Source organism: Mustela nigripes, chromosome 7, assembly GCF_022355385.1.
Source record: "Mustela nigripes isolate SB6536 chromosome 7, MUSNIG.SB6536, whole genome shotgun sequence".
In the NCBI taxonomy this organism is placed as follows: Eukaryota; Metazoa; Chordata; class Mammalia; order Carnivora; family Mustelidae; genus Mustela; species Mustela nigripes.
This window is the reverse complement of record NC_081563.1, coordinates 98,449,075-98,460,596: the sequence shown is the minus strand read 5'-3', so window position 1 is coordinate 98,460,596 and position 11,522 is coordinate 98,449,075. Positions and strand designations below refer to the sequence as shown.

Here is an 11,522-nt window from a genome sequence, read left to right as displayed (position 1 = left end):
TGTCAAATAAATAAATAAAATCTTAAAAAAAAAAAACAAATAATTACGACTATTCACCAATAGAATTGGTTTGAATTAAGCTGGTGTTTAACTTACTATCTAGGAAGACTCCAGACATTTTCATTTTTATGTTAATGTAACTTTATTTCAGTAATATCTAAGATCTTTCAGATGAACACAGTATTTGAAATTAGAAAAGTCTTGAAAGTGGAAAAACTGGATTTAATACTATCTTCAGAGCAAAGCTCTGGTCTGTCAATAATTAGGCCTAATCTCTTTATTGTATTGTTTGCAATTTGCATACCAAAACCACAGATCCTAATAAAGAAAATGGAAGATTGTTATTTAAGTATTTTGAGATTCCTTCTCTTATAGCATTTTGTCTCTACATTGTCCATGAAAGACACACACAAAGATTTATACCTAACACGAGAAATATTTTAATCACAGGCTTTTGTCTTTCCCTGCCTCTTTACCTTGACGTTGGAAGTGATTTTTCACTTGGAATTGTATTGATGTTTATTTTTCTTGATATTTTACTTTGGGAGAATTATAGCAAAAAATAAACATTCATTTTAGTAATACCTTTTTTTTTTAAGATTTTATTTATTTATTTGAGAGAGAGACAGGGAGAGAGAGCATGAGTGAGGAGAAGGGCAGAGAGAGAAGCAGACTCCCTGTGGAGCTGGGAGCCCGATGCGGGACTCGATCCCGGGACTCCGAGATCATGACCTAAGCTGAAGGCAGTTGTCCAACCAACTGAGCCACCCAGGGGTCCCATCATTTTAGTAATACTTTGACAAACTAGTTACTTAATTCATTTTGGAGTCTTCTGTGTAAGGATCCCCCACAGAGTTAAGTAGTTTTTAATCTGGAGTGATTCTTAACTCTTTAAGTTTTCTAGTAGCTTGACGTTGTAATGCTTATGTGTTTACCCAATTCGGTGATTTGCTTTGTACGTTAAAGTTAAAATTGATCCGCATCAGGCTCCTTGCTTGTTGGGAAGCCTGCTCCTCTCTCTGCCTCTGCCTGCCACTCTGCCTGCTTGTGTGCGCTCGCTCTCTCTCTGACAAATAAATAAATCTTTAAAAGAAAAAAAGATAAAATTGAAGAATCAGTTTTTTTGTGTAGAACTTTAAAAAACAAATAATTTAAAAATGTGATTAAAATTCAGCCTTTTTTTTTTTTTTTAAGATTTTACTTATTTGACAGAGATCACAAGTAGGCCGGAAGGGCAGGCAGAGAGAGAGGAGGAAGCAGGCTCCCTGCCGAGCAGAGAGCCCTATGTGGGGCTCGATCCCAGAACCCTGGGATCATGACCTGAGCTGAAGGCAGAGGCTTTATTTATTTATTTATTTATTTTTTTATGAAGGCAGAGGCTTTAACCCACTGAGCCACCCAGGTGCCCCTTGGCCTTTAAAAAAAAAAAAAAAACATGAGAGAGGAGTGTCAAAGAACTCTGCTTCTGTTGCAGCAGTGTATAGGATGAGCCCTTCAAAGACAAACTTCATTGCCTGCTATAGGAGTAAGCCTACATTATAACTGATTTGTCATTGTATTCTTTCGGATTACAAAAGACTCTTTACTCTTTTCAACATTTTTGTATCACTTTATAGGTTTTTACTCCTATTTGCCTTGTCACAGAAAAGAAAGATGAATTTCCTACCCCTATTCCTGTATTAGCTTGTTTCCAGAAAAAAAAAAAATCATCAACCTGTATTTTAAAATGGTTTCATGTGAAACATTTTTTAAAATTTTACTTTATTTTTTCAGTGTTCCAAGATTCATTGTTTATGCACCACACCTAGTGCTCCATGCAGTAAGTGCCCTCCTTAATACCCACCACCAGGCCCTTCCAGTTCCCACCCCCTTCCCCTCCAAAACCCTGCGTTTGTTTCTCAGAGTCCACAGTTGGTGTGATACATTTTTGATGGTGGTGGAATTTTCATGTAATGATAGAGCTAAAACTAAAGCTCAGGCAAATACAGGTAAGACTCCTTCAGTTTGCTAGGAAACCATCTGTTACGTCCATTTTTGAAGCTCTGGAGCTCTGAGGAATTCTCATATCACTGAAAACTTGTTTCAAGAATGTTGTAGGTAGGGGCACCTGGGTGACTAGCTCAGTCAGTTGGGCGGCTGCCTTGGGCTCAGGTCATGATCCCAGGGTCCTGGGATCAAGCCCCACATGGGACTCCCTGCTCAGCGGGAAGCCAGCTTCTCCCACTCTCCCTGCTTGTGTTCTTTCTCTTTTTGTCTCTGTCAAATGAATAAATAAAATCTTAAAAAAAAAAAAAAAGTGTTGTAGGTAATCTTTAGGCCAGTACTGTCGAATAGTAATAAAATGCAAGTTACATGTGTACTTTTAAATCTTCTATTAGATCCTCTAAAAAAGTACAAAAACAAGGTGAAATTTATACAGCCCAGTATATCATATCCACATTTAATCAGTATAAAAATTAGATACTTCACATTATTTTCACAATATATATAAATTATTTGAAATCCAGTATGTATAGTTATAGCACATCTCACTTCAGATGCTCAATTTTCATTGGAAATATTTGATACGTATTTAGATAAACATTTTAGAGTTGAAAAAGATTCACATAACCTGAGTTGCTCAAAGGATACTTAACAAATTTTCCAGTAATGGAATTGATAATCAATTTAAAATTTAAGTTAATTAAAATATAATTTAAACGTGCAGTTTCTTAATCACACTGGCCACATTTAATCGACTTACTAAACCACATGTGGTAAGTGGCCAGCCTCAGACTTTGTGGATTAGTTTATTTAATTTGTAAAGGGGAGTTAATATGGGTGCCAGCACTGTGTTAATCCTCTGCATTTCTGCACATAGCTAAGAAGGAGTACTGAGATAGCACGTGAATTCCTTTTATAGCACTTATTGAGATGTTTTGTAGAACTAGATTGTTGATCTCCTTAAAATAGGGTTTGTGTATCTCAATAGCAAAATGCCACTCATGGTAGACCCACAACTGATGTTCCCAAAAGATCATGAATGAGTGATTGAGAGGGCATTTGTAATTATGACAGGTTCCCATGGATTTGGATTTCCTTAATTTTTATACTTTCTTTTTCCACATATATTTTTTTAATATAATGGAAATTGAGTTTTAAGTGGTAAACTAATTGAATAGTACCTCCCCTTTGTATACTGCATTATAATTTGATTTGAGTCTTAACAATGAAAATTCTTTAGGGTAAGATAAGTAGTATTAGAGGAGTACCTTTGAAATAATTCTGGCATACAGGAAACCCCTCAATAAATACCAGTTCCCTTTCTTCTCTTAAAAATGAAATTGAGGGATGCCTGGGTGGCTCAGTTGGTTAGGCAGCTGCCTTCGGCTCAGGTCATGATCCCACCGTCCTGGGATCGAGTCCCGCACGGGGCTCCTTGCTCAGCGGGGAGCCTGCTTCTCCCTCTGCCTCTGCCTGCCATTCTGTCTGCCTGTGCTCGCTCGCTCTCCCTCTTTCTCTCTGACAAATAAATAAAATCTTAAAAAAAAAAAGTATGAAATTGAATGGAGGTACCTGGGTGGCTCAGTTGGTAAAGCGTCCCACTCTTGATTTCGGCTTAGGTCATGATGGTCAGGGGTCATCAGATCAAGCCCGGAGTTGGGCCCCGTGCTGGACTTCGACCCTGCTTTAGATTCTCTCCCTCTTCTCCTCCCCAGCTAAAAAATGAAACTGAATGGTATTTGATGTTCACTGAGGTATCCTCTACCATAGAAAAGCACTTGAAAGCCTAACAAATGAAAGAACAAGAAGTCATGCCTTAGAGAACTTACAAGTATTATCTGTCTGACATTGTGTTAAACTTTCTCTCAGTCAATCCTTACAGCAGCCAAATGAGGTAGGTATGTATTGTTGCCATTTCTGTTAATATACTGAGAAGTAGTTAAGAGCATGGGCTCAGAATGGGGCTGCCTAGGGTTTTGAGTCTTGGCTCTAGCTACTAACTACATGGCCCTAGGTAAGGTACTGATTATTCTATGCCTCAATTTCATCATTCCTCCAAATGGGTGTACCTACCATCATGACAGTTTGGATGATGAGTATAAGTAGTTTAAAGACAATGCCTGGTATATAGTAAAGTGCTTATCAGTGTTGTATGAAATGACATTAAACAACTTTAGATCTGAATTAAACAGTCTTTTTTCTTTGTATTCTGACACATGCTTCAGCAATTGTAGATAAAATTAAAAGAGTGGAAGGATTGTATTAGAACACATTTCCAGTTGTTTTATTATTTCTTTAAACTAATTTTATTTGGATTATATATGATCATTTTCTTTTTATGATCAGCTTTTAAATTTTATTTTTCAGGTGACTTTTTAAAAATCGAAGTATAGTTGACATGCAGTATTACATTAGTTTCAGGTGTATAATGTAATGATTTGACAATTATATATGTTAGGAAGTGTTCACTCTTAAGTGACTACCATCTTTCATCATACAAAGTTATTGACTGTATTCCCTATGCTATACTTTACAAACTGCCTTACTTTATAACCGGAAGTTTGTGCTTCTTAATCACCTTCACCTATTGTACCCAACTCTGTCCCCCTCCCATCTGACAGTCACCAGTTTGTTTTCTGTATTTATGAGTCAGTTTCTGGTTTTCATTTTTTTTTTTTTTTTTGGATTCCACATGTAAGTGAAATCATATGGTATTTGTTTTTTTCCTGTCTGACTTAACTTCACTTAGTATAGTACTCTATAGGACTAACCTTGTCAGGAATGACACGATTTCATTCTTTTGTATGGTGGAATAATATTTCATTGTGTGTGTGTGTGTGTGTGTGTGTGTGTGCATGTACCATATCTTTTTTATCCATTTATCTATTAGTGGCTACTTAGATTGTTTGTGTATCTTGGCTATTGTAAATAATGTTGCACTAAACATAGAGGTGCATGTTTCTTTTGAATTAGTAATTTTGTTTTCTTCTGGTAAATCCCAGAAATGGAGTTACTGGGTTTTATCTTTACTTTCTTGAGGGACCTCTATACTGTTTTCCATAGTGGCTACACCAGTTTGCATTCCCACCAATAGTATACAAGGGTTCCTTTTTCAACATCCTTGCCAGCATTTGTTATTCCTTGTTTTTTTTGCGGGGTGGGGTGGGGGTGGGATGCAGCCATTCTGACTAGTGTGAGGTGGTGATATCTCAGGTGATTTAATTCTTAATGTACCTTGTAAAGTATCTTGTCTTCTGCTCTTAGTATTGTTCCTGAAGAAATTAATGTAGAATCAAATAGTTTTTCATTGCCTGCCAGGTTTAGAATAGCAACCATTTATTCCATAAATAATTGAGGAAATTATTATATGCCAAGAACTTACCTAGGTCCAAGATAATTTAGTATTAAAAAAGTCCTTTCCTTGTGGAAATTAATCCTGATGTGTGGGGGGGAGAGAGAGTAAAAAAAAAAAATGGCAAGATCATGTCAGAATTGTTAAGAGGTGTGAAGAAAATAATGTAATCAATAGGGAGTACTAGAAGAGTTGGCTCCTTTTAGCCAGATTGTTAGGAAGGGTCTCTTAGGAGGTGACATTTGAGCTGAGACTTGCATGACAAGAAATAGCCACGTGTGGAGCATTTCATGCAGAAGGGAACTCTGTTAAGTAAAAAACCTTGAGAAGAGAATGAACTTGACATGCCAGGGACAAAAAAAGGTTTGTGTACCTGGAATTCAGTAAAAGGGGGATAGAAAAATAGGAAATGGGTCACAGGCAAGAGCTGGAACAGGAAGAACCTATAGGCCAAGGTGAGGAATTTGAATTTTATTTTGATTGTTCTAAGAAGCTAATGGGTGTGTGGTGGGAGGGTATGAAGGTGTTAATAGTGGAATGAGATATGATTTATTCCTGTGGATATGTGCAAGTGGGGAAAAGAACTGATGGAGACCATTGCTGTTACTTACCCAGTTGATGGTGATAGCTTGGATTAGGATTGTTAGTAGTGGGATAATGAGAAGTGATTAGATTGAATATGTATTTTGGAGGTAGAGCTGATGGGATTTGCTGATAATTTGGGTGTGTGGTATAAGAGAAAGGCATCAAGGATAACTTACTCTTAAGATTCAGACCTGAGCTGGTAGCTGGTGGTGTCATTGTGCTGGGGACTATAAAAGGAGTGAAAATAAAATAGTTTGGCAAAAATTGAGGTTCTTAGGACTTTGAGGAATAACAAATCATCTAGATGTATTACACATTTTTAAAATACCTTAATTTCTTATCTGATTATAGTAATAATGTATGTAGATTGTAAAACACTAAGAAAAATTTAGTTATAATGGCAGTTCCAATGGAAGTACCTAACATTCAGTGCTTTCTTTTCCAGATCATGTTAAATATATGCTCATTCTTTTAGTAAATAATTGTTTGGTGACTTTTAGGAACCAGGTACTATGGTAGGCTTTGGAGATTCAACAGTATACAAGACAAAGTCCCTGTCCCTGTGAAGTACACATTCTAATGGGGGAGACAGGTAAGAAGTAAACAAATGAGTAAGATAATTGCAGATTGTAATAAGTACTGTAATGGAAGTAAGCGAGACAGTGAATATCCAGAGACTACCAATATAGATTTTTCTCACGTAGTTGAGTTCATCTGTAACTGTTTTATATCCTTTACTTCTCATATTCCAATGTGACAGGGGTGCCAAGCTAATTCAGTTGCAAAATTGTGTATTTAACAGTGATGCTAGTACAACTGGATATCCACATGTAAAAGAACGGATTTGGGTTTCTGCTTCACACTGTATACAGAATTTAATTCACAATGGCTCCTAGACCTCAGTGTAAGAGCTAAAGCTGTATAACTCCTAAAAGAAAACATAGGCATAAATCTTGGTGAGTTTAAGTTAGGCAGATGTTTTGGAGGAGGACTTTGGACAGTTTTCTTGGCATTTGTAGGCAAAAGCATGAGTGACAAAAGAAAAATACCATTTGGACTCTTACTAGAATTAGACTTTTTTTTTTTTTTTTTTTAAGATTTTATTTATTAATTTGTCAGAGAGAGAGAGAGCAAGATCGAGCACAGGCAGAGTGGCAGGCAGAGTCAGAGGGAGAAGCAGGCTCCCTGCGGAGCAAGGAGCCCGATGTGGGACTCGATCCCAGGACGCTGGGATCATGACCTGAGCCGAAGGCAGCTGCTTAACCAACTGAGCCACCCAGGCATCCCTAGAATTAGACTTTTTTGCATCAAAGAACACCATCAAGAAAATGAGAAGACAACCAGTGGAATGGGAGAAAATATTTGCAAATCATGTCTGACAAGGAATTTGTATCCAGAATATATCAAGGACTGTCTCAACTCAGTAAAATGGCAATCCGGTCACAGACAAAGGCTTTGAATAGACATTTCCATAGGAAGATATACAAATAGTCGATAAACACATGAAAGCATGTTCAAAATCTTTAGCCATTAGGGAAATGCAAATCAAAATCATAATGAGGTACTACTGTATATCCACTGGGATGGCTATAATAAAAAAGACAACAGTAATAAATGTTGGTAAGGCTGTGGAAAAGTAGGACTCCGTATGTGTTGCTGGCGGGAAAGTAAAATGGTGTAGCCATTTGTGGAAATTATTTTGGCAGTTCTTAAGCAGTTAAACTTGGGAATTGCCATTGACCCAGCACTTTGACTCCTAGTTACATACCAAGTAAAAGGACAATCTACATTAAAATCTGTACATGAATATACATAATAGCATACGCATAGTAGCCCCAAAGTGGAAACCACCCAGATTTCCATCAGCTGATGATTGGATAGAAAAAATAACAGAATATCCATATAATAGAATATTATTTGGTAATAAAAAGAAATGAAGTACTGAATTTAACTACAGCATGGATGAATCTTGAAAATATGTTGAGTAAAAGAAACCAGTCAAAAAAATGACTACATATTATAGAATCCCATTTATATGCTATATCTGGGATAGGTAGATCTCAAGAGACAGGAAGTAAATTAGTGGTTATCGGTTTGAGGTGAGTGAAAGCAAAAAGAGGAGTGACAGTACAGAGTTTCTTTTTGGGGTATTCAGAATTTTCTAAGATTAGATTATGATGGATGTACAACTTTGTGAATATACTAAAATCTACTGAACTTCTACTTTTAAGTGGGTAAAATTTTATGGCATAGTAAATATAACTTCAAAATAAAACTTAAATTTTTAATGGTATCATGCATGTACAGTAATGGTATTAAACTCATCCCCCTTTTAAATTTAAATCCATGACTGTAAACTAATGCCCTCCCCCCCAAAAAACAAAAGGTCTCACACATGTATTACTGAACCAGTCTACTGGGGTGGAAGCATAGTAAAGGAGAAAAATCATTTCCCTGATAATACGTGCCGTTGTTGGGCACCTGGGTGGCATCTGCCTTTGGCTCCAGTCAGGGTCCAAGGGTCCTGGGATAGAGTCTGCTCATGCTCACTCACTCTCCCTCACATTCTGTCTCAAATAAATAAAATCTTAAAAAAAAAGTCTACTCTTCAGATAGTAGTGATGTTTACAGAATGATAGGATATGAGCACATGCCTTTCATGCTGCATAAATATGTGTGCCTTCTGCGCAGTCTCTTACAGACCCTGTTTGGTTCTTCTCTGGTGCTGCCTCTTGGAATTGTACCTGACTTTATTGCCAGTTTTCATCTGAATCCACTGGGGAATGGGACGATTCTGCTTTTGTTTCTTGGCGGGGAATTGCTTGATCTTGAAAGTCTTGTGAGAAAACATTGCATGGAATGGTCAACCACACATACCAGTATGGTGAAAAAAAGGAAAGAGAATGCACTGTCATTTTTGTGCATAAATCTTTGCCTGCATTTGCAGTATTCTTCAAAAGAATACTCTGCCTAGTTGTGATCTCTGTCTGTCAAGTAAATAAATAAAATCTTAAAAAAAAAAAAAGACAAACTAAGAAGTGTTGGTGAGGATGTGGAGGAAAAGGAACCCTTGTGCACTGTTGGTGGGTATGTAAATTGGTGCAGCTATTATTGAACACAATATGGAGGTTGCTCAAAAAATTAAAAATAAAACTATCATATGATCAGTAACTCCACTTCTGGGTATTTGTCCAGAGGAAACAAAAACACCCAAAAAGATAAATGTGCATCATGTTCACTGTAGCATTATTTCCAGTGGCCAGGGCATGGAAACAACCCAAATGTCTATGGATGGGTGATGGATAAGAAAATGTGGCGTGTATGTGTGCCATAAGAAAATTTTCTCCTCTCTAACAGTATGGATGGACCTTGAGGGCATTATGCTGGGCAAAATAAGACAAAGACAAATACTGGATGGTCTCACTTATATGTAGAACCTAAAACAAAGCACCCCTTGCCCTTAACTCATAGATATAGAGAACAGGCTGTGTGCTCTCTCTGTATGCTTCTGGCCACAGCAGTGGTATTGTCATGGATTCTGGGGATGGGGTCACCCACCCTGTGCCCATCTATGAAGACTGCCCTGCCCCACACCGTCCTGCATCTGGACCTGGCTAGTTGGGACTGGACGGACTACCTCATGAAGATCCTCATGGAGTAGTACAGAGAACAGATTTGTTGTTGCCAGAGATGGTCAGAATGGTTGAATGTGGTCTGAAGATAACAAACTTTCAATTATAAAATTAAGAAATCATGGCATGTAATATATATCCTGGTAGATATGATTAATAATGCTGTTATATATTTGAAAGTTGCTAAGAGAGTAAATCTCTTAAAATAAAAAATAAACTAAAAAATAAAAAGTTCTCATAAGGAAAAAACTAACTGGTGATGGATGTTACCTAGAGTTATTGTGGTGATCATTTCACAATATACATAAGTATCGAATTGTTATGCTGTACACTTAATGTTATATGCTAATTTATAGCTCAAACAGTTCTTTCAGTGTTACCTATCACAAGAACGTTCATGTTTCCCTGATATGATAGGCAGTGAGTTGTCACTTAGAAATCAGATAGTATAAAAAATTTTCCATCTTCACCAGTTTTTTCTTGTCAGTCAGTTACGAGGAGTCTAAAGAAGTAAAAACGTTATGCATTTATGCAAACAGTATCTGAGAGGATGAAAGTTCTATGTCTTCAGGAAGAAAACAGTAGTAACAGCAAATCTAATCAGGACCAAAATACTCCCAACAGAGAGTGATAAAAAATTACGTAGAAGATTTTTTTGCTTTATTTTTTCTTGAAAATACTAAAGTTTTGAAATGAAGGATTTTCCTTAGTGTAAAGTGAAGAATTATACTATAAGGATGAGGAAAAAATATCTCAAAGGCAATAGTACATTTCATAAAAATTTTTATGGGATAGTTGTTTTTCAAAATTGATAAAGTAGATGATAGTTCTGAGGTTGAAATAGGGTTGAAAAAAAGATACTGAGTTCTTGCATTTAAGGAGCACAAGTCTAGTGAAAGAGGCACAAAATAATAGTTAATCACAGTAGTAGAGAATACTGTGGTAGAAACAATTATTTTCTGTGTAAGTACATAGAAGGATCACATAGCTTAGATTAGAGGTGGTGATTGAGGGAGCAGGTAAGAGCTGCCTTCCCAGAGGAGGCCTAAACTGAGGTCCTGAAGGACGTAAGCAGATGAAGAGGACAGTAAAACATCTTAAAAGAACATGGTGTTTTCAGAGAATCACAAAGAGTTGTACATGGCTGGTATTAAGGAGAACATTGTGGGACAGGTGGAAAAGAGGCTGCGGAAATAGTCCATAAAGGGCTTGACATGGCATGGGTTTTACCCTGAAGAAAATTTGAAGCTTATGGGGCGCCTGGGTGGCTCAGTGGTTTGGGCTGCTGCCTTCGGCTCGGGTCATGATCTCAGGGTCCTGGGATCGAGCCCCGCGTCGGGCTCCTTGCTCCGCAGGAAGCCTGCTTCCCTCTCCCTCTCTGCCTGCCTCTCTGCCTACTTGTGATCTCTGTCTGTCAAATAAATAAATAAAATCTTTAAAAAAAAAAAAAAAGAAAAAAGAAAATTTGAAGCTTAAAAGAAAATAATAGGGTGCCTGGGTGGCTCAGTGGGTTAAAGCCTCTGCCTTCGGCTCAGGTCATGATCTCAGGGTCCTGAGATCGAGTCCCACGTCGGGCACCCTGCTCAGCGCGGAGCCTGCTTCCTCCTCTCTCTCTGCCTGCCTCTCTGCCTACTTGTGATTTGTCTGTCAAATAAATAAATAAATAAATAAAAATCTTTTTTTTTTTTTTTAAAGATTTTATTTATTTATTTGTCAGAGAGAGAGTGAGCGAGAGCGAGCATAGGCAGACAGAGTGGAAGGCAGAGTCAGAGGGAGAAGCAGGCTCCCTGCGGAGGGCAAGGAGCCCGATGTGGGACTCGATCCCAGGACGCTGGGATCATGACCTGAGCCGAAGGCAGCTGCTTAACCAACCGAGCCACCCAGGCGCCCCATAAATAAATAAAAATCTTTAAAAGAAAATAATAAAAGCGTAGGACTCTTTGCCAATGTGCTTACTGTCATTGGCTTCC

General features: G+C 37.6%; 2 protein-coding genes across 2 annotated transcripts in view; one reads left to right on the top strand and one right to left on the bottom strand.

Moving 5' to 3' along the window:
- The window catches only part of DSTN (destrin, actin depolymerizing factor), a 36,590-nt gene that overhangs the window by 5,395 nt on the left and 19,673 nt on the right, over nucleotides 1-11,522 (top strand). The window lies entirely within an intron of this gene.
- LOC132022658 (putative ribosomal protein eL39-like 5) lies at nucleotides 8,231-10,268 on the bottom strand. The gene has a single exon (XM_059407897.1). The coding sequence runs from the start codon at nucleotides 8,769-8,771 to the stop codon at nucleotides 8,616-8,618; it is 156 nt and encodes a 51-aa protein (XP_059263880.1). The 5' UTR covers nucleotides 8,772-10,268; the 3' UTR covers nucleotides 8,231-8,615.